Source organism: Leucopleurus acutus (assembly GCF_964270905.1).
Source record: "Leucopleurus acutus genome assembly, chromosome: 19".
Taxonomy (NCBI): Eukaryota; Metazoa; Chordata; class Mammalia; order Artiodactyla; family Delphinidae; genus Leucopleurus; species Leucopleurus acutus.
Genome location: NC_139161.1, coordinates 30,914,967 through 30,938,234, shown reverse-complemented (window position 1 = coordinate 30,938,234; position 23,268 = coordinate 30,914,967). Strand labels below are relative to the sequence as shown.

The 23,268-nt window shown below is 51.6% G+C and overlaps 1 protein-coding gene across 3 annotated transcripts in view; it reads left to right on the top strand.

The window, feature by feature from the left end:
- The window catches only part of MSI2 (musashi RNA binding protein 2), a 388,721-nt gene that overhangs the window by 235,089 nt on the left and 130,364 nt on the right, over positions 1–23,268 (top strand). For all 3 annotated transcript variants that reach the window (XM_082861437.1, XM_082861436.1, XM_082861435.1), the window contains exon 7: positions 14,556–14,604. In XM_082861437.1, the coding sequence (XP_082717563.1) occupies positions 14,556–14,604 (49 nt within the window). The remainder of the gene's footprint in view (positions 1–14,555; positions 14,605–23,268) is intronic.

Here is a 23,268-nt window from a genome sequence, read left to right as displayed (position 1 = left end):
CATTTTAAAATCATTGTGCCTTTTATGGTCCGCTTAGTAAATATGTGTTGATTGAATGAATATGAACAATGAATGAATGAATTCTACAGGTAGTAGTTTGCCTCTGACAAACTCATTTCTTTCTAAGTGAGGGGCTGCCCACTTGCTAGGGCCATAACTGGCCTAGGATGGAAGCCTAGGCCTCTGAAAGGCTTGTAGCCTGTTGGCATCTGGCTAAAGCACCTCTTCAGGTGCAAGATGGCATACAGGGATTGTGACTAGCCTTGGGCTTCAGACTCAGGTCCAGAGGGTGAGTGACCTCAGTGGGTTCATTTCTTTAGCACAGAACTTAGAAGCAGAAGAGCATTGCTTGGTTAAGGCTTGGCAGCAGGTAGCAGGAGCTGTCTCGTGCTCGCACACGCCTGCCTGTTTCTCTGTCTTGGCCGGTTTTCCATGCTTCTGAACCCTCACGGCAGGGCATAGCCACCCCGCCTGTGGCAGGGAGAGCTGGACAGATGTTTGAGAAAGTGACCAGCCCAGGGAGGTTGTTTCATCCTTGGTCCTGCTTGGTCAGGTAAAGCCAACCTGTCCTCTAGTTTTAATTTCACTTGGCATCAGCATCGGTTGAAATAGGGAAGGCCTCAGGTACAATGAACAATGTTAGACGTCTCTCCTGACCAGCTCACTGAGGCAGTGATAATAATGGACGACGGCCATTTAGTTCTCCTTGTGTGCCAGAATGCTGCACACGAGTTAACTTCTCTTAATGTTCGTAACAGCACTGTGAGGTGGGTACCAACTGAGAGGCGAAGTAACAGAGGCACAGCAAAGTTGAGTCACCTGCCCAAGGTCACACAGCTAATGAGTGGTAGAGCCAGAATCGGAGACCAGGGAGTTTGCCTCCAGAGCTACTGGTCTTTCCTGCTCATCACCACTGCCGAGCTGGGACGCAGGTCCAGGTGCCCCACTAAACACTGCTTGTAGACACGTGCATCACTGGCAGAAGAACCATGAGGCCTTTTATAAACCTAGCTGGATTCCGACGGTGTCCACAGGCTGATGGGATTTGGCTAAAGACGGTACCGCGGGTCCCTTCTCACATTTACCATTTGATTTCAAATTGGTGGTGGTGAGGACCCCTTAACTCTAGTATCTCAAAGGAGCCTGACCCCCTGGGCTCTCATAGCCTGTGGCCAGTTCCTTGTAGTCCAACTGTTGATGGTCAAGGGCAGGTTCCTGAGTGCCACACAGCATCTGAAGTCTTCTGAGGCGTCTTGGCCCTGGAAATTTCTGTCATTCTCTCAGAAATCCCCAGCCCTGGAGCTAAAGAGGGAGAAATTACAGATCTGAGCAGTTGAGGAGCAATTTAATTAAAAGCAAAAAGAAATGTAAATGAATTAGCCAACAGTCTTCATGGGGCATCGTCATTGGCAGAGGAGGCCATGAGAGGAGGAGATTAAGGCTGGTTTTTACTTATTAAGTTCCATGGTAATGGAACCCTTAGGCTTGATGGGGTGAGGACTTCTCACAGTTTGGCATGTGGCAAGCATTTGTCTCTGTTAATTTACACAGAGAAGGGAAGGGTAGTAAATCCAGGAACACGCTGCCGGCTTCTGTGCTATTTCACAGGGGTATTTAAAGTAACAGCACCTGACAGTTTACCAGCAGCTAAGAGGTTTTTCTGCTTCAGAAAGCAAAATATTGTATGCGCTGTGCAACATGTATAAATGATCTGAAGAATTAGGGTACAGCACCTAGTACAGTTTTCAGCAAAGCGCTGAAGGCTTCATCGTATCACAGAGTTCGCAAATGCAGGGCAGGCGGGGTGGGCCTCGGGGTACAGCACAGGTGTGCCGTGTGGCCTGTCGTCCGTCTTTAATTTCCTCTTACCCTGGTCCCAAATTGAATTGCCAAAATATGTTAGATGGCGGTGCATTATTTCACTTGCCTGCTTTGTAATTCCTCTTTACCTCAGACAGATGAAAAACATGGCACTAAAGCGAATTGACAGCTCTTGAAATGAGAAAGATCTTTATCCTTCAGAGTGTTGATGTAGAAATAAATGAGAGAAAAATCTGCTTGTTGGGTCTTGAAGCAGCTTGAATGGGTCCTTTTTTTTTTTTTTTTTTAAGGGTAGGTGAGGCTTTTCCCCTCTCCTTTCTATTTTCCCCTTTAGGGAGTTGTGTGGCTTGGGGATTAAGTGGGAGGTTGGTTATTCTGTCAATACTCATTTGCAAAGATCTGAGTCACGGTCAGATGTTGACTCAGAGATCAGGCCAGACCTCTGAGCAGGCCAGAGGGGTCCAACCTCGGGGTCAAGAGAAGGAGTGCGGGTCTTCGGGTTGACTTCATTACATCAAAAAACCTGTCAGGTCTTATGGTTACTCCACCCAGACGGCATGAGGACCAACTAAAATGTCAAGTGTGCTTGCTTTTGGAGAATACCCAACTCACTCTGCCCCTGGTCACCCCATGCTGCCAAAAGCCCCAATTGACAATTATGACAAGTGCTGATAAATACATTTCCGAATCTCATAAGTAGTAATAAGGACAATTTTGTGTATGAAATATCTCAAAAGTTAGAAGATCTGTTTTCTAAACCTAAATGAAAAGAGAGGGCCTTGATAGCTGAGAAAATGGAAACCACTGGATTTGAGGCTCTTCTCTATCTGAATTGTTTTTTCTTTATCCTGCAAAAATCTTTCTGAAACTCAGTCAGCAAGCACTTACTGTGTGCAGTCATTTTTGTATAAGTTACTGTAGCAGGTGCAGAGCTGTATATGAAGTTTCCTGAGGACCAGGGTAGATGGTGAGACAGAGGCAGTGGGGACTACCAAGACAGATACTCATGTGACACAGTACTAATTCAGAGCAGTAAAGGCCAGTGCCAAACTGGGGACACAGGTAAGGGGCCAGCTCTTTCTACTATAGGTGTACCTTATTTGTGCCCACGCTATCCAAGTCAAGAGAAATTCGGGCATACTTACTTGCATTATAAACTGATCTGCCACTGAGTTTCTTGATATAATGAGCCCCCTTGTGGTTTTTAAAAATTATTATTTTAAATGTTTATTTTTTAATAGTGTAGGACTCACAAAAAGTTGTAAAAACAGTACAAAGAACTCTTGTGTACCCTTCACCAAGCTTCCCACGATGATAATATCTCCCATAACCAGAGCACACTGTTAAAACCAAGAAGTGGATGCTGGTACATCATCGGTTTTGTGTGTGTGTGTATGTCCGCGCGCGCATGCACACGCTATTCGTTGAAATTTTATCACGTGTAGGTTCGAGTGACCCTGATCACAGTCGGGATGCAGAAGTGTTCCATCACCACAAAGAAATTCCTCATGTAATGGTTCGTTCCTTCCCCCGCCCCTGACCCCCGGCAATGACTCATCTCTTCTCCGTCACTGTAATTTTGTCATTTTGAGAATGTTACGGAAATGTAATCATACGGCCTTTGAGACTGAGATGTCAGCGTAATTCCCTCGAGATCCATCCACATTGAGCATCAGTGGTTTGTTTCTTTTTACTCCGAGGAATGTTCTACCGTAGGATGCGCCACGGTTGGCTCTGCCATTCCCCTTGCTCTCTAAAAGATGGTTTATTTGCATCCGACTCATTACAGCACAGCAAGGTACCCTTAGGAGGGTGACCCTCGCTCATCCACACTGAGTTCACTAAATTGGAATTTGGCGGTCACGGACGTGAAGTCCGTTCCTCCGTTATCCAGCCCTCAGATCCTCGTCAAGAAACTGTGTGTGGGCTTCCCTGGTGGTGCAGTGGTTGAGAGTCCGCCTGCCGATGCAGGGGACACGGGTTCGCGCCCCGGTCCGGGAGGATCCCACATGCCGCGGAGCGGCTGGGCCCGTGAGCCGTGGCCGCTGAGCCTGCGCGTCCGGAGCCTGTGCTCCGCAACGGGAGAGGCCACAAGAGTGAGAGGCCCGCGCACCGCACACACACAAAAAAAGAGAAACTGTGTGTGCCAAGTACCGGGGATAGCGAGGGGCAGTCATTTACCACCGACCCGAGTGCTTTCCTGTGTGTGATGTCATCACTTTCTGCTTCCCAAGGCTGGGGTGAAGCTTCGCAGCGATCATCGCCCCTTTTACACACGAGGAGACTCAGCCGCCAGAAGCCCTGCCCCTGAGGGTGTGGAGGTGGACGTGGTGGATAGGGATTTGACCCAGGACTTCTGATCAGAGCCCGGCAGGCTCCTTTGGCCCCAGGGCTCAGTTTGCCCGGCATTGCTCAGAGCCAGTTTGCTCCTCTGCAAAACGACTGGCCTGGACGCGTATCTTTGTGGTCCTTTCCAGCTCAGAGGTTCATGATCTTATCTGAACAAAAAGTAACTCTGCTGAGTGACTGAGTCCTTTAGGCTCTGTTGCCGCAAGTGAACTTTGTTCTCGGCAGCATTCTATTTCTGTGAGCCATTATTTGAAGACGCTTTGGGAATTTAAAAGTAACAATGTGGAATTCCTTTAAAAAATCGTCTGTCGTTTAGAGCTTCCTTCCTCATGCTGCTGTTTGATGGAGCGTTTGACCCAGGACTTCAGGGGGTGACCTTAGGGACCAGGGCGCCCAGGAGATTGGCTCTCATGTGGCCAAAAGGGGAAGGAGCAGAGCTTCCTGAGATGCCATTGAGCCCCACTGAGAAGTTTTGGGGTGAGTGGTGCTTGGTGCCCTGATTCAGAGGCCTGATGCCGTGCAGTTTGCAGGGTTCTGCCGCGTGCCAAAACTGGGCTTCAGATCAGAGGAAGCTGTTATTTCAGGCATCTAAGTGCTGCTACTCCTGAATTCGACTGAGGGATGGGGCAGAGATGCTCTGAGTCTTTGAAGCTCCAGGAAGGGTTCAAAGGAGCCTTGGAGAAGGGATTCCTGTACCAGGTGGGAAGGGAAGAGGTGACCTCTGGGTCACCTCTAATTCCTGAGGATTGATTCCGAGATAAGTGGAACCTCCGTCTTCGGCCCCAGGCATTCATTACAAGCCCCGCTGTCTCCCTCAGAATCACAGGCTGGTGGAGAGCAAAGGGGGACCGTTCCTATGACCTCTGGCAGATCACCTCCCCCTCCTCAGGTGCAGTCCAGGAGAGAGAGGGGGGCTTTGGAATCCGATAGACCCATCTACCTCCCGTCCCAGTGATGGAGTGGTCGGCAGGCACCATGGCGTGGGGGTGTCAGAAAGGCCAAAGGTCATTTTAAACCCAAATTCTCTTCATCCGTGCTCTGCGGCCAACTCTTTGTGTCAGCCAGACAGGAGAGCCTGGATAAGCATGGGTTAATGAATAAATGTGTCACCTTGGCAAAACTCTGCCTCTGCCTCCTTCTCCATCCTTGTCAGCCAGTCTATTAAAGGGGGCAGGATAGAACGTGCCTGCAGGCCTGTCCCAGAGGGTCCAAGGTGCAGGCAAGCCCTCCATCGCGTCATCAAGCCACACCGTTTACCCTCCCTATACTCCAGGCTGCAAGAAAATGCAAATAGCCCGAGGGACTGAAATCAGGCTGGGAACCTAGACTCTCCAAGCCTGCAAAACTCCAGTTCTCCCCTGTCCGCCCCCCCCCCCCCCCCCCCCGGCCCCGGTCCCTCCCCAGGCGTATGGCTGCAGCTCTGCTTGTCACCGTTCCAGATCGCATTGGCCACGGGAGATGTGGGTGATTTTTCCATTTGGTCCTGATGTTTATTTCATGCCCATCAATATCAGCCCATATGAGGACAGATGAGGTGGTTCTTTACAGGCAGCGCATTTTCACACTTGGTAATTATAAACCCTTCCCCTGTTTGGTCAGAGTCTTGGAGATCTATTTTGGCAATTAGCAGTTTAGTATTTGTTTAATGGAAATGCAAGAGAGTGTTACGGCACGTCAGTGCTCCACTAATGATTTGCCTGTCTCCTCCGGAGCTGGCGGGTTTGGGCCTTTTTCGCGGTAGGGGGAGCCTGATGGGGAGAGGCTGGCGGGGTGGGGGGGGAGTGGAGAGGCACATTGGGAAGCTGGCCTGTCCCTCGCCCACCCACAGCACACACTCGCATGCCTGCATGCACACACACGCTCACAACCGGTGTTGCACACGGGCCGGGGACTTCCAGAGCACAGCAGCCGCCACGCAAAGGCGCCTCGCACGAGAGGCCGTTAGGCCAGATGCCATTTCCACGTGACAGCTGTCAAGCCTGTCGGAACCAACTGCTTCTCCTCCAGCAGCTTGTGCCCGGCCTCTGTCTGTGTCCCTTTCTCACCGCCTCCCTTCCTTCGCAGCCTTCTGTCTCATCCCGGCTGGTGTGTCCCCAGAGAGAGCCTCCTGCCCCGCCCTCTGGGGTAACGCTGGGCCTGGGCTTTGCCCGCACAGCCAGGACCCCCAACTCCACCCGAGGCTGTACAGGCAGACTCTTGCTTCCCTTGCTCGGTTTTGAGATGGTGCCCCCGGGACTGCTCCCCCAAGGACGTGCTGGTTTCATTAGTGGCTGTCCCTGGATGTGACCCATTGGCAGTGGGAAGTTGCACAGGGTTGCGTGCAGTTCCCCCACTTAACTGCGTGGGGTATGTGTGTACGTGTGCACAGGCGTGTGTGTAGGTGCACATATGCGGGGATTGCCAGGGCTGGGGCAGTGACTTGCAATAAATGTTATGATGAGAGTGTCTTGTGTGTCAGGCACTCACCACCCACCACCTGAAGGCTTCCTAACAACTCCGGGGGGCGTGCTCACTCAGCATTCTTAGGGCTCGTGTGCAGCACGGACTCTGGTGGTCTGAGCCCTGGACTGAGTTCTGGGACTCCTCTGCCAGTTCCAGCCCTGCCACCAGCTTGCTTAGTGACCAAAGAGCGGACCCCTCAGCCTCCTTTTCTCTTTGCTTCCCTCTCTGACCATCCCCTCCTCTCCTGAGCCTGCTGGAGGTGATGTACGGCTATCTCCTTGGCTACCTCATCACCTCTCTTAACTTTTTGGGAGAGTTTTAAAGCAGTGTTTGTTGGTTCACTCAGGAGACAACAGAGCTGCGCTGAGGCCTAGGCATTCAAAAAATAGAACACGATTAAGGGAGACCAGTAGAAAGATGTAGGGATGCATCTGGTTTTAAATCCCAGCTCCATCATTTGCTGCATGTGTGATCCTAGGCAAGTCACTTAATTGCAATGAGCCACAATTTCCTTACCTATGTAATGGGTGTGATAATAGCTACCTCAGAGCTATTATGATAATTAAATGAGCTTTTGCAAATTGCCTATTAAGCTCCAGTAAATGGTAGCTATTACAGTAATCATTATTTCGGAGGGAACAGACATTTCATAGCCTAGAGTCTGATATTTACGTGTGGAATCAGCATCCCTGAGTAGGAGGTTTTGCCTGCCTTTATGTAAGTAAAAATATCTGAATCTTCAGAGTAGAGTTGATCCTACACCCTTTGGCAAGTATCTATTTTATAAATTCACAACTGCTCTCTGATGAACACCAGGGTTTGCGTTTCTGTTTTGTTTTGTTTAAGTTAAATGGGAAAATGAAATGACCCCACAAGAATTAAAAAAGAGTAAAAAAATAGGGCCAGTAAAGAAGAGTCTTGCCAACTGGGGACTGAACATTCTGGCCACAGTTAGACTTAGGAGCCTCCTATGAAGAGTTGAGGAAATGTACTTAATGCTGCTGAATTGTTTATCAAAAAGTGGTTGAAACGGCAAATTTTACGTCTATTTTACAACCAAAAAAGAGAACCTAAGCAGACTGTCTGTCTTGTTACTTAATTAAGGCACGGACGTGAGTTAAAATAGACAAGCTTTCAGGTGGGTGCAAACTAGACATTTTTGAGCCTTGGAATGAAGGAAGAAGTGCCTAGTGGCAGCAGCTGCAAAACCACTCAGCGCCGCTGTCGCTGCGGCCCTTCCAGGAGTAAGTGCACAGAGGTGGGCGCCGAGGGGCTCGGGTGCCTGCAGCCAGGGGTACCAGAACCTGAGCCCCGGCAGGCAGGCAGGGCTGGCCAGCTGAGATTTGGACTGAGAAGACCAGCCGCTGAGTCCTGGGGGCCCAGTCCCCCCCATCTCCAGAACCACGAGGGAGGAAACTGAGGCTCGGAGAATTTGTAATAATCCCTGTCTTCTGGGGTTGTCGTGAGGACCGAAGCAGTAGTACCTGTGAAAATATTGATGGTCGCGAAAAAAACCCAGTGATTTCTTTAGGTTTCTTCAAGTCCTGGGTTCAGTTTTTGGCCCTTCTCAGCTCCTTCCAGAACAGAACTTTGGCTCTCTTTTCCTAAGACCAAAACAAGGTGAGGAGAGGCCCCCAAAAGCCACCTGTGGCAAAGGGTCTGCGGATCTGGCGGGGGACAGACAGCCAGTCTTCGGGCAGCTGAAGGTGCAGGTAAAGCCCCTTTTATTTAGGGCCCGTCCACACACATACATTGCGATTAAGGCTCAGCTCTGGATTTAGCCATTTAGATCCGTGGTTCTCAGCCTTGGCTGTACCCTGGAATCCCTGGGGGCGCTTTAAACACTCCTCTGCCGTATCCCCGGGACCCACTCCTGAGCGCTGATTTCGCTGGTCAGCGTGTGGCCTCGGCAGCAGGGTTTTTTTTGAGTTCCTCAGGTGATTCTGGTGGGCAGTCAAGGTTGAAAACTACTGATCTAGATTTCAACGAATGGGATTTTCCTGGCTGTTCCCTTTTGTCCTCCATTCTTCCTTTTGGGCAGTGATTAAAGATAGACTGTCCTTACCCTCTGCAAGGCTGAAGCATGCTGAGAAGTTTCATTCCAATAAGCTAGACGCCCTTACCAAGCTCTAGGGCAGGAGCGGAGTTTGGTTTTGTGCAGGCTGGTTGGAGGAGGAGTGGAGAGCAGTGCCGTCCTATGTGCAGAAACAATCCCCGGAATAAGGCAGCCTCCGTCTCCAGTGGGGATCCCAGGCTTCTCTGTTCTGGGCAGTCCTGCCTCGTATACGAGACTCAGTCCCCTCTTATGACTTTAGTGCCTTGAGTTTATAGAGCATCAGCAGGCCTGTTCAGCCCTGCGCACTGTAGTGTCACGGTATCGCATTTATGGGCGTTTATTTAAACTAACGCTTGAAGTATTTGAGTGGGAGCAGGAAGTGAAATTGAAAGGCATTTGTTCTGGGGGAGTTTGGAGAGCTGCGTTTCTTCTTTTCCTTTTCCTCTCCCGCCTTGTGTCTGACCAAATAATTTAAGGATCATTTGAAGTGCATTTTCCTGCTTTGTTCTTGATACCTGTGGTGTGTGTGGGGGGGTGTATTTGTATCCCAAGAGGGGTAGGGCATTTCTGAGGGTGTGTTGGCCAGCCACAGCAAAGCTCTGGAACATCCTCAGTCACAGAGAATTTGCGAAGGACCGGTGGTGAATTTGATGCTCCTGGATGGGGTCCCAGCAGGTTCTGTGGTCCGTTTCAGCATTCTAGGCAGAATCTCTACTGATGGATCCTAGGTGACCATCCCATACAGTTCCCTCCGTTCACAGATGAGAAACTAAGGACCAAGAAAGGAGGTGACTTCCCCTCAGTGAGCTCCTCATGGAGCTGGGATTGGAACCTGGATCCTGCCCATGCTTTGTGCCACACTGTCTGCCATGAGATGGCTAAGGTCTCACCTCTGGATGTGGTCCACATCTTCTGCCTACTTCTACAATCACCCAGCAGGAAGGTCGGGCTCACAGTAAATCTTTAGACTCGTTATAAAGAGGGTTCGCTCATTCATTAAATGAATTAGGATTAGAGAGGCATCACCCACTGACTTGAGTGCTAAGATTGCAGATTTTCCTGGTGCTCATTTAGGGAGGAACATGTTGCCAATTTCTCTTGGCACGTCCAGCATCTCGGTCTCCATCCTCGCTGCTGAGGTGAGATTTAGAGGCGGTCCCTTCACATCCTAGTACCTGTATTCCACTAGGAAGGTGGAATCGATCGTTTAATACTCAGCTGACATTCCGCCTTTCACCTCCTTCCACCCATTTTCTTGCCTTTCTTCAGTGTCTAGTATTATTTGAGACTGTGTATCTGCTTATAGACTAAAAGCTGTTTTTTTTTTTTGAGAGCAGGGACCATGTATGAGTCACCTGTTTCCACAAGAATGCCATGTAACAAACAACCACAAAACCTCAGCGGCAGATGATAGCTGTTTATTTCACGAGTCTGCAGTCGAAAGTCCACTGGGAGCGGTTCTGCCGATCTTGGCGGGGTTCACTTGCATGTTTTGGGGTTGACCAGCTGTTCGCCCATCTAGGCTGGCCTCAGTTGGGGCAACTGAGGGGATTTGGCCCTGCTCCACGTGTTTCTCATCCTCCAGCAGGCCAGCCTGGCCATGCCCTTCTCATGGTGACGGCAGAGGTGCAAGAGAGAACAAGGCGAAACACACAGACCCTCATGAGGCTGGGCCCAAAACAGACATACCATTCTCTCCACCTTTTTTATCGACCATAAGAAGTCAAGTCCAGATACAAAGGTGGAGAGGTAGACGGCCTTTTTTGAGAGGAACTGCAAAATTATAGGGTAAGGGGTATGGGGTCATTAATGCAATCCATATACTATGGACCTATATAATTTGCCTCTTATTTGGAACTTAGGCTGATGCTTTGCAAGTAGTGCATAGTTAATAAATACATGTCACATAAAAGTAAAGTTAATTGATTAGATTTTCTAATCACAACTGAGCCGACTGACTGATGTAGCCATTAGCTGGAGTTTGTTGGAAGGGAAGTTTCTGTCATCCTAGTAGAATCTGAATTTCTCCTTCAGAATCTGAATTTTTCCTGCATTGGGTGCAGGGACAGCTTGGTTGCCACTAAGAAGTCCCTCTTCTTGTCATCTTCTCTGTCATGGGTTCTGCCGCTGTCATTTTCAGGATCTTGGAGTATAAGCGTCTGAGAGACAGAGAGCAAAGCGCGGGAGAGCCGTTCATCACCCTGGCGTGTCTCGGTTGCCCCGGAAGAGTAATTTGGTTCATGTATTGAGCGCTGAATGGATGTAAAGAGGGAGAAGCAGCTCTGTCCAGTGTCTTTAGCTTTTGTTCTTGTTTCTGCCCCTCAGAGCAGCACATGGGAAGTAGGGTCCTTAGGCCAGCAGCTGCATCAGCATCGCCCAGGAGCTTGTTCGAAATGCAGACGCTGCTTCCTGAATCAGACACCCTGGGGCTGAGGCCCAGGGGATCTAAGTTTTAACAAGTGCTCCAAGAGATTCTGACAGGGAGGAGGTTTGAGACACCCTGCCTAACCCCCGTGGGCCATGGAAACTAACAGTGTCGCTCCCACTGCTGACTCTCAGACGCGGGGCGTGCGTGGGGCACCTCTGAGGAGGTCACGACGTACTCTGAGCCTTGCAATAGTCAGGATTACAGGCTCAGGGCCTCCTGGTGTTGGGCACCAACGGGGGCACCCCCAACCAGCTCACTTAAAGTCACTTGCCCTGCTTTGTCGTTTGCAAGGGTACACCACTGAGGATGCCAGGGCTGCGTTTTATACCTGCCTTGACACCTGACTTTTATACCTAACTTTATTAGAAGGCAGATCTCAAGGTTGGAACAGGCTCCTTCTCCCCAGACAGACCGGGCAGGTGCCAAGACGTGGGACAAAGTGTGCTCAGGTTCAGACACCTCCTCCCCTTCTTGCCCCCTCGCTCTGGAGACCCCCCAGGACCACTAGGCCTGTGGGCCCTCACCTCTGGTACAAAGAAATCTGTATGGCTGGTGAGGGCACTGTCAACGCAAAATAAATACCAGCGCCTTTGAAGCAGCATTTCACCAGGGTTAGCGGTGTTTTCTCCCCGAAGTCAGAGAAACGCCTGTGTCCAGCCCCCTAACTCTTTAGCTCCGTGAACGAGGCCTGGCCTGCAGGCTGAACTCGGCACAGCCAACTAATCTACGTGTGTGTGTGTGTGTGTGTGTGTGTGTGTGTGTGTCTGTGTGTGTCTGTGTGTGTGTGTCTGTCTGTGTGTGTGTGTGTGTGTCTGTGTGTCTGTGTCTGTGTGTCTGTGTGTGTCTGTGTGTGTGAGAGAGAGAGAGACGGGCAGAGTTACCAGTTTGCTGTCTCCGGGGCTGAGTACCAGCCGCCTTGCCCGTATCCCTCGCATCCCTACGATGGAGGCTCACACAAGCCTCTTCTGTTTGATTCACATAGAACCGTGAGAAACAGCCCCGTATGTGAGGCCGTGGTTTTCATTCTATTCAGTCTTTGTATGTTCGGATTCTTCCAGTTTCAGCTCTTGCTGTTCTGCCAGGTTTCCATCGCATTGATGGCTTCTCTGAATTAATAAGTGTTTTGCGATCGTGAAAAGTTTTCTTTCCCCCAAGCACCGGGACTTACCCATATTGATTTTTATCCCCTTTCTCTTTCCTCTCTAGCTACTTCTTAGACGTTCTATTTTGTAAAGTGTTAATAGAATTTTTCTTGCGCTCCAACGCTGTATCTATTCAGGAGGTCTTTGTGAGGTCCATTGTACACTGGACCATAGAGGAAAGAGCTCTATTCTTTTTTTTTTTTTTTTTTTTTTGCGATACGCGGGCCTCTCACTGTTGTGGCCTCTCCCGGTGCGGAGCACAGGCTCCAGACGCGCAGGCTCAACGGCCACGGCTCACGGGCCCAGCCGCTCCGCGGCATGTGGGATCCTCCCGGACCGGGGCACGAACCCATCGGCAGGCAGACTCTCAACCACTGCGCCACCGGGGAAGCCCAAGAGCTCTATTCTTTACGACAGTGGTTGCCCCCAAAAAACATACACAGAGCCTCCTCCTCACTCATCAGGGTGGAGCAAATATTAGCAGGGCAGCATCAGAAAACATCCAGAAGTAGGAAGGAGAAGAGGGACCCAATTACGCACGATGGAAAGGAGGGGCGTTGAAAATACTTTTTCTTAATTCAAACTATTTATCTCCTAAGGGGAGCTGAGTTTCAGTACCCAAACATGGCCAACACAGAAGGGGGGCTGTTTTTCTTACTGTTAGGCATTTTCAGGTCAAAATAAGGACTTGGCAAACATCTTAGAAAATATGGCAGTGGGTGTGAAACGGATGTCATGTTCACCTGCACGATACCCAGCAGGCTTCGCCCACCACCCACCCGCACCCCAGGCAGTGGAATCCTCCTCGAGGCCCCGGGTCGGAGTCTGCGATGCCATATGCTCAAACGTGACGGCCCTTTGTAGAAACCAACCGGTTGATCTTCTGGTGGTTTCGCTTGAGGGGTGCACGGGAGGCAGCTGGCTATGGTGTGTTTGGCCTCAGCAGGTGCCTTGGGGACTCATCAATCCTGCCTGGCCGGGGAGGGGTCTGGTGAAGGCACCCCCTCTCCAAACTAGCATCCCCTACTCCCCTAAGCCTGGTTCCTGGGAGAGAGAGGACAGCTCCTTGCTGGAGGAACAGTCACCGTGCAAGGCCATTTCCCTCCCAGTAACTGACTACAGAGATGGGGACCAGAAGGGGAAGGCCCCAGGAGCCTGCTTGCTCAGGCCCGGTTGCTTAGCAACACCAGGGGCCCTGACTCCAGAGGGATGTGTAAGCTAGGCCAGTCCCTTGGAGGTTTGTGTCTGGCTTGCCTGCGCCTTCTTCCGTTCTCGCCTTGGCTTTGCTCTCCCCGTTATACTTGATGGGCGTCTAGAAAAATAGATTTGACTTGTCCGGAGGCACCATTTTAAACCTGGTCTTATTGCTTTGCCCAGTGTCTTCCCCTCCATCGGAGACTGTCATCTGGGAGGAGTGAGGAATGAATAGCCGATGGTTCTTTTTCTCAGCTGGCTTAGCTCAGGCCCCCAAGCTCATTTCTGAGCCTTTGAGCTCCAGTGAACAGTGCTTGGTCCTTCGCACCGCGCACACGCACACACGCGCACGCACGCACGTTGAAATTGCTCCAAGCACGGAGCCCTCTGGCTAACAGTTCTGTCCACCCACAGCCATGTGGTCGGATTGTATTTTTACTGCCAACTTTGGGCACAAAATGAATGAGGAGACCAGGCTACTCGCCTGGCCAAACCAGGTACGGTCTGCAAGTGAATGGCTGATTGGTTTAGGACAGCACCTGCACTAAAGATGTGTCTTTTGTGGAGCAAATAAAGGATTGGATCATAAGTAAAAGGAGTGGAATTCAAAGCCAAATCTGGTTTCATAAGTGTGAGTTTCTTGAGGTCCGTGTGGGACTTGAGTGTGGATCCTGACTCTCCAGAAATGACTAAAAGGGTTGCAGGGTGCTTGGGGGGACAGAGGAAGGGACTAGGAGGAGAGACAGAGGGTGCCTTTGGTATTTTCCTCTCTTTGATTTTTTTTTTTTTTTTTTTTTTTGTGGTACGCGGGTCTCTCACGGTCGTGGCCTCTCCCGTTGCGGAGCACAGGCTCCGGACGCGCAGGCTCAGCGGCCATGGCTCACGGGCCCAGCCGCTCCGTGGCATGTGGGATCCTCCTGGACCGGGGCACGAACCTGCGTCCCCTGCATCGGCAGGCGGACTCTCAACCACTGCGCCACCAGGGAAGCCCTCAAATAGGTTTTAACAAGCAACGTGACTTCTATAACGGAAACTGCCACCCCGCCCCCCACCAATATATAAGGTTTTGTGTATTTTGTTAAAATTCCTAAAGCAGAGACTCTATTTTGTATTTGTTTTGCAGGTGGAGGATGCAATGCTGATGTTTGATAAGACGACCAACAGGCACAGAGGTAAGAACCCCAGTGTGGGGAGGTTGCCCCTTCATCCTCTCCTGCCTCCATCTCTTCTCACCCCCAGTCCTGCAGACAAAAGATACAGTGACTGTTCCAAAATCAGGCAGGTGGAGGTGACGTGTGTTGTGGATCTCTATTAAGAGAGGGGCCACGGTAGTGTGGAGGGTTGATACTGGACAGTTAAAACACCATTTCCTTTTGGCTTGGGAACCGTCATTTAATTGTGCAGCTACGCCCAACACGTGTTCTGATACACTTTTCCAATCCTTGCTTTCTTAGTCCTTGCTGAACCACAGCACGAAGTGGAAATTATTCACAGCAGTTACTCAGTTGAGTTCTCAATTTGCATTGGGGAGGGGGGCATTGAGAAGCACACTGTCAATCTAAAGAGCCCCCCCCCCCAAAAAAAAGCCTCATCCTGGGTTTATTCGATGTTCGATGTATACAATGGGTGCAGACCTGGAATGCCCTTTTGTGCCTCTTGGATGCTTGGAGGACATCTGCACTTCCTTGTGTTTTCTCCTGTGCTTACTGTCCTGTCCATGTTTTGGAAAATGGGTTTCATCTTGGGGTCTAAGAAGCCCTGAAGTGACACGCGGGATGTTTTATGTTTCTTTTGGGAGAGGTTCTCTAGCCTTGAATAGATTCTCAAAGGGGTCTCTGACCTCTGCCACCTCACCCCACCCTCCAAAAAAAAAACACAAACACATTGAAATGATTCCTTTAAACAGAAAATTGGATGACTCTAGAAAATCCTCCCCAGAGGAAGCAGCATCAAAAGTTATGGTTTAGCGTTCCGTTCTCCGGAAGCTCCTGGTTTCTGGGGTTCCTATTCACGGGGCATTAATGAACAGAGTTTCTGAAGGGGGGGTGGCAGGAAGCAGTGTTCTAGAGAGAAGGGGCCAGCGATCAGTGTTTCCTTGCCACTTGGATGGTATTTAGATGTTTCTTGTGTTGTTTACATTCTTGCTGTCCCCTGTGATTAGAAGCAGTTACCCAGTGCTGACTGCCTGTCTCCCTGTTCTGAGCAGGCAGGCTGAGTGAAAGGGAGGAAGGAGTGGGTGGGAAGCGATGCTTCCAAGGGTGGGAGAAGGAGGGGCTGTCCTGAGTGTGCCTGGGGAACCAAGCATCTCATGCATCCACCTACAGCATCCTTAAAAGGGAAAATAGAAAACTGGGGCCTCAGGGGTGTTATATGTTGGGGAAGGGATGGGGATGGGGTAGAGGATGAGGAGTTAGGGGGAGGCAAGGAGAGAAAAGAAGAGCTTACAGGTGTGGAATGATTGCCTTTGCTTCTGCAACGCTCCGGAGTGAGAGGAAGGTGGTGCCGGTGACGGGCGTTTCTTGACGACCCTTGATCATCGTCAGCATTGCGTCGATCTTTATGGTTTTCCCAGCACTGCTTCCACACGCATCTTCTACCTTGATCTTCACAGCAGCCCCCGGAGGGAAAATCACTTAAGTTCTTTATGCCTCAGTTTATTCATCTGCAAAATGGAGATAATATGGGTACCTCCTTATAGGATTGTTTGGAGAGCGTAGTGCCAAGCACATCAACTGTGCATAAATGTTAGGTATTATTATTATTACCATCACCTCCATTTTGTGGATGAGGTAACCACATCTCAGAGGAGGTGCCTTACATCCAGGATCAGAGAAGGGACTCACACCTAGGACAGCTGATTACAAATTCTGCTCTTTTTTTTTTTTTTTTGCGGTACGCAGGCCTCTCACTGTTGGGGCCTCTCATTGTTGTGTCCTCTCCCGTTGCGGAGCACAGGCTCCGGATGCGCAGGCTCAGCGGCCATGGCTCACGGGCCCAGCCGCTCCGCGGCATGTGGGATCTTCCCAGACCAGGGCACGAACCCATGTCCCCTGCATCGGCAGGCGGACTCTCAACCACTGCGCCACCAGGGAAGCCCTCAAATTCTGCTCTTTGTGGTCTCCACGTGCAGCAGGTTTGTTGAGAAGGGTGTTTTCGGCCTTTTATTTTCAGGATGGGCGAGGTGCATCTGAACGTGGCACTGGTGCTCAGTGTTAGAATTCATAGTCCTGGAAGATTCCTCAGCGGCCTCTAGGCAGTATTGTTGTCATTCTTTTTTGAATATCAGTGAAAAAAGTAGTTTTGGTCTCTTGCTCTGTGTCAGGCCCTGTGTTGGGAGAGATGACAGATCATCTCATGGAACCCTCTCAGTTGAGCCGGGAAAGAGGTTCGTCATCTGAGGGACCTGAGGGGGCGGCTCACCCTCCGTGTCAGGTCACTCGGCTGGTAACTGACAGAGCTGGATTCACACTCAGGACGTCAGGCCCAGACACACTGCAGAGGAGGCGCCAGGGAAAGTGCTCCCCTGTTTCTAACGCAGATGCCTCCTGCCGTGGTTGAAGCCTCTTCCCCTTCTCCAAGGGCACTGGGCACAGTGATGGGGTGGGGGTCCCTCTGTGACTGGGTGAGGGAAGTGTTTCCTGTTGGGAGCCTAAGGGAGGTCACCTGTGGCCCAGCACTCAGAGTAGCTTCAGGAACGTGGTCGCTCACTCCCCCAAGTCAGGACTCCCGGTGGCGATGGCAGGATGGAGGGCGGGCAGAGCCCCTGGTGCGTGCACGGCGCTGCCCCCTCCCCCAGCCAAGGCAGGGCCTGCCCCGCATCCTTCTGCCCTGCCCGCCTTTAAGATTCCTGTGGTCAGTGCAGGACCCCTTACATAATTCATGGAGTCAACAACAAGATGAAAGGCAGGGCCTCTTATTCAAAAACTATCCAGAATTTCAAGATGACAGCAGAGCATTCAACCAAGAGTGGAGCCCTTCTGAGCGCGGGGTGTATGTGACAGCTCAGGCCGCCCGTCCAGGAAGCCGGCCTGAATGGATGCAGCCTGTGGCCGGCCTGATGCTGGTGGGGCGGGGAAGAGAAGGCAGGAGGGACCGTGTGCCCAGAGGTTTCAACGGGAAGGACCTGACACCTGCTGCCCGTTTGCTCCTGTACAGAAATCTGGTCCCGCTGTCCCACCTGTGTCGGCGGGGGCTTTGGCCCATGCATGCTTTCCAGCCTCTCCAAACAGCTGAGGGGGAGTTTCTCTCTGGACGGGGTGCTGAAGCTGGGGTAATACTTCAGCGATCCAGAGCATTAGGGGAGGAAAGAATTTTCTCTAAAGAAAGAACATATCACGAGAGAAGCACAAATCCTAGATGTGGAGCCAGCAGGCCTCACAGCCCTGGCCTGATGGAATGTGCACTTGGGATCAGGAGATAAGCACAGGAAAGTAAAGTCCTCCTGCAGCCACCTTGCCCCAACCTTTCCTTCACCTCCTCGGCTTCCTGTTTTCCATTATCTTATCAAGAGGAAAGTGCTGCTGGAGCAGGAGCTGAGGACACCTCTCTGGCTGGCACTGCCGCCAGCTCTCTGCTTAAAGAGGCCCAGACCATTAACCCCTCCGTGTCGTCAGGGCACACTTGCTTAGTGCTTTCCGTCACCTTCTAACCCAGCCCCGTTGGGCAGCCTGGGCGGTGACTTGTCCTCTGCCCCAGGGATTTTGAAAACCACCTGTGTGCCCCTGAGCCGCGACCACTGCTGTCAGGGAAAACTCCGTGGCACGGGGCCTGGCCTTCTGGGAGTCAGGCCACACTTGCCATTAGGAGCCAGGGGTCGGGGCAGCTTTTCCACTTCCTGCCCCATGGTGGCCGCCTCCTGCCCTGTCCCCGCTGGTCCCGTAGGCACAAGGGTGGCCCTCAGTTTACTGCTCCTGTTCACGGAAGCACCAGCCTGTGTTTCTTCCCACTTTGCATCTGCACTCGGACCTCGGTAGCACCGTGGGAAAGAGCCCAGGGGAGAGTCCGGCAGACAGTGAGCCCTCCAGGGAGGTGCATCCTCCGTCCTGGAAGCAGGAAGGTCGTTCAGCATCTGACTCTCACAGAAGTGTGGAGTCTTCCCACCTTCGTCCTTAGAGGGACCGCCTTCCAGCTTCTGCTGCCCCTTTGCGTTTAGCCAGGGGCACTTTTCCTAAGCTCTCTGAACCCCTCAGGCTCTGCCTCTGGAAAATACATGAACTGGGACCGCTGAGCTCCAGGATCTAAAGTATGCTTCTGGCTTTTAGCTTTTTAACTGGAAGTATGTTCCAGATTGTTTCCTTTCTCTAACTAGCGGAGGGGGAGCAGTTGTCTCCGGTAGGGGTCCCTGAGATGGGGCTGGGTCTGCAGGAGGTTCATTGGGGATGCTCTTCACGGGGACTGGGCAGACGGAGGTGACGACCTGTGATGCCCTGGGGAGTTTGAAGAGAGGGTGGTCCTTCAGCTGCCCCAGTTACCCCCGTATGTTGATCAGTCATAGGAGGCAGCCCACCTGGGAAGCAGGTGTCAACTTGGGCTTGTACCGGGGAAGTCCTGGAGGGGACCAACAGCTGGGGCCGTCATCCAGCAGCACTCCCAGCAGCTGGGGAAGATGACCTTCATTCCCGAAGGGGGGGTCTGACCCCCCCGCCCCATCAGAGTGCACACCATAGTGGTACAGGGTTCTGTGTTAACCAGGTTGTGTTAGCACTCCTGGTAGAAACAGCCACTTTCTGAGCACCCCTATACCAGGTGCTTAGCACGTACTGTGGAATCTTTATGAACTGAGCTGCCCAGAGTGGCACACTAGTCCGAGCAGAACTTAGACGTAAACCCACCCTGTCCACCCCGAGCCTGTGTTCTTAGCCGCTCTGCGAGCACGGGGCTAGGCAGTGGTTTAAAGCAGGAGAGTCGGTGATCTTAAGGACTTGAGCACCTCCTTATTACTAGTCCTTCTCCACACCTCTCCTCTTGCCGGACTACGATGTACCTCCATTTTTCAGATGGAGAAACTAAGGCATGTGGAGTTTTGGAAAGCCGCACAGCAGGTTCCTACAGCCAGCTGGGGAGCTGAGCTGCTGGTAGAAGCTAGGGCCTTCCTTGGCCCCGCCCATCGCTTCATTTCGCGGCCTTCTCTGAGACCCTCTGTGCCCAAGGACAGAGAGAATGGTGGCTTTCCAGCCTTTTCTGAGTCATTGCATTTGCTCTCTAAACGTTCTTAGAGGGGGGCTGAAAAATATTGGACCGATCATCAAAGGATTTAATCATTGAGGAAAAGTTTGTCGCTTTGCCCTTGCAGAACTCAGATAAGATCTTGAATTCAGCATTAGGTATTGATCCCAGAGTGGGGCTGGAGGTGGGCAGGGAGGGAAGAAGCAACAAGGTGCTATCCTTTCTGATTTGCTCTTTGGTGGGCGGTTGGGGGGAAGCTGGCTGAGAGCCAGGGGGCTGGAGGACTCTCCCTGTATCCGCCCTGTTTGAGACAGTGGATGGCGGGGATGCTGGTTGCTGAAATACATCTCTCACTCACCTCTTCATGGGGGTAGGGAGCCCCCTAAGAGCTCATTCCAGGGAAGCCTCAGATGTGCTGCCTCCCTCTGACCTCAGGGCCTGCACAGCCAGGTCCCTCCAAGTCTGGCGCGTCAGGGGAGAGCTGGGCGGTTGGGGGCCCAGTGGAAAATGAGCTGGATGTCTTTGAAGCTTTTCAGGTGGCCTGGTGAGGGTCAGCTGGAGAGGGAGTGGTTTCTGGCGAGTACAGAGGAGAGACCTGGGGACAGGCCTTCTCACTCCCAGTGGCTTCCATTACCCAGCAGGCCTGTTTGCTCCGGAACGTTGCCAGAGGCGAAGGAACAGGATACAGAGAGAAAAATAAAGATCAGTGTGATGGATGACTCCTCTCCGGACTGTTAGCAGTTGCTTATTAAGTGCAGTGCTAATGGCTTTGGAGAGGAACAACAGCTCCGAGGCAGTCTCCTGTTCTGTGGATCTCAGAGAGCGCCATCCCCAGCAGGCTCCCTGGACAAAGAAAGTCCTCTCCCAGGGCGGCTGTGCCCATCGGGAGTTACCAGGCTGGAAGGGCGCCGTGGTGGGCCCTGTGGCTGGAGGGAGCAGCCTTCTGCAGTCTCACCTCAAGGCAGCAAGACTGAGCTTGGCTTCTCCCAAGAAGCTCGTACAGCATCTCTATCCCCAAAAGCCGCTGACCGAAGTTTAAGGTCTTCGTAATTTGCGTAATTAGTTTATTTATTAAAACGGTGCCTGTGTGATGCAGCTGAAGCTATATGATAGAAGACGATCTTTTCTTTTTCTTTTAATAAATTTACTTATTTTATTTATTTATTTTTGGCTGCATTGCGTCCTCATTGCTGCACGCGGGCTTTCTCTAGTTGCGGCGAGCGGGGGCTACTCTTCGTTGCGGTGCGCGGGCTTCTCACTGCGGTGGCTTCTCTTGTTGCGGAGCACGGGCTCTAGGCACGCGGGCTTCAGTAGTTGTGGCTCGTGGGCTCTAGAGTGCAGGCTCAGTAGTTGTGGCGCACGGGCTTAGTTGCTCCATGTGGGATCTTCCCAGACCAGGGCACGAACCCGTGTCCCCTGCATTGGCAGGCGGATTCTTAGTGACTGTGCCACCGGGGAAATCCTGATAATGCTTTCCTAAGGAGAAAAAACAGCCCTTAATGTCCTGACTCCCTGCCAGACACTCACTTTTGAAATTGACCTCTGAAGTCCAGACTGACTCTTTTCTTGTATACTAAAAGATGATTAAAAATCACACTGTAATTGTTTGTTTATTGATGCCCATTTCCCAAGGGGGGAGGAGGAAGCGTAAAAAGAGTTTCACAAAGGCGTAAATTAAATTAAAAATAAAAAAGCATTGCTTCATTTGTAGGTGTGGGGTGTCAAAGATAATGTATGTGTGTTTTTCCTAATGAGATTCTAACATTTTGACTTTATTTACCTGGGAGAGAGGGTTGGGACTCTACAACCCATAAATGTGACTTTGTAGGATGGAGGAAGGAGTGTGTTTGACAAAGAGGATAAGTCCCTCTGGGTGGGAAAGGGTTTTTGGATGGGGTAGAAAGCATGATAAGGGTTTGGAGAATCACAGCTGGTGAGGACACTTGTGCCAAGGGGACACGATGGCATCCTGCGCAGCACCGGTGCCCAAGGTCAGGGTCTAGAGCAGGATTTGCTGCGGGGTCTGCCCTGCTGGAGTCATGCCCTTTGCGTTTCCGCCGCCTCACAGATCTGCTCTCTCGTCCGCTGATGCTGTTAGGTACCCATCACTCTCTAACGCAAGTCTGAGATGTGTTGAGGGGTTTAGTGGCAACCTGTAAGCCAGTAGCTGATTATTATTGATACTGATCCCAGTTCTGCACCTGAATTGGAAGCCAGTCGACAGGAAGGCTGCTGGTGTGTCACAGGCCACCAGCACCAACCAAGGGTCTTGGTCGGATAGAGCTTCCAGCCTAGGCTGTACTGTGATGTGGTCACCAAGCATGTCTGTGGGCTCTTTTCATGCAAGTAGAGAGTTAGATCAGGTTAGGTGATAATCCTCGTCTCTTCCCAGAGTGGACCGATGTCAGTGTGGGGCACCTGTTTTAGAAAGGTATTGAGGGACTTCCCTGGAGGTCCAGTGGTTAAAACTCCACGCTTCCACTGCAGGGGGTGAGGGTTTGATCCCTGGTTGGGGAACTAAGATCCCGCATGCCGCACAGAGGCCAAAAAAAGAAAAAGGTATTGATACATGTGGAGTCTAAGGGAGAATGTTAGAATGGGGTAGAAACTCAATATAATTGAATCTCCCCCATCCCCCCTGGATAGAAGAGCCTGGCTGGGGTGCTGGCAGTGATGTGTAATTTGCCGCCTTTGGGTACTTGGAGAGGTTCTGTTGGAAAACAATTACGTGCAGGCTTGAAATCGGGCACACTTCAGTTAGAACGAGGAAGAACTGGCAAGCCCCACAGCGGTGTACACGGACAGCCACGTGCCCCTCCACTAGATTCTGTGCTCCCAGCGGGCTCGTTTTAAAGCTGGGCTGCATAAGGTGGTCCCCACCAGGAGGGTGCATCTAGGGCTTTGCCCAGAGGCTGTGCAGCCTGGCCCCCCGCCTCTGGCCCCCAGCGCAGTCCCCTCAAGGCCTGACCTGTCACCGGGCCCATCTCAGGACCTCCTCCAGAGGAAGGGCGGCCACAGAGGGTGAAAGACGGGAGCGGGGTAGAGAGCTGCAGCCCCTACCCTGAGCCATCTCTCAGAGACCAGCCCCCGGAGCTGTCTGCACATTTTATTTTCTCGTTAAATAAACACCATTAGCCTTCCCGGAGAAATTGGTGCAAACATGACCTCGCAAATAACCAATTAGAAGGGCAGGGTTGAAGGGGACTGTGAATTTGCAAACATGTAGAGGAGGCCATTAAAGATGCCTGTAGCTGTCCCAGCCCTGGCAACATCGATCTGAGACCTTAATTTTATTTCTGACAGGAAAACAAGAAGCACACTTTAATTTTTTTCTTCCCTGAGCTAACTGTATTCCGGAAGCGCCCATTCCGGCGCTGTCTCTTGAGATAATTCATCAACATGGGAGCTCAGTTTCTGTTCACCTGCTTTTCCTGTGGATGGGGACTCACAGGGAGCCCACAGCGCCCTGGCAACAGGGCAGGCCAGGGTGGGGGGCGGGCATGGCCCCCTGGATGCCCCTTGGTGTCCCAGCTGGAGGATAAATCTGAAACTCCTTTCCTTCGGAATAAAAGCCCTGGCACCAGAAGGGTGGTGAGCTAGTAGATCTTCCTTCCTCCCTCCTGGCTGTGGCCCACGGAAGCAGAAAGGGAGTGGGCCCAGGGTCAGCCACT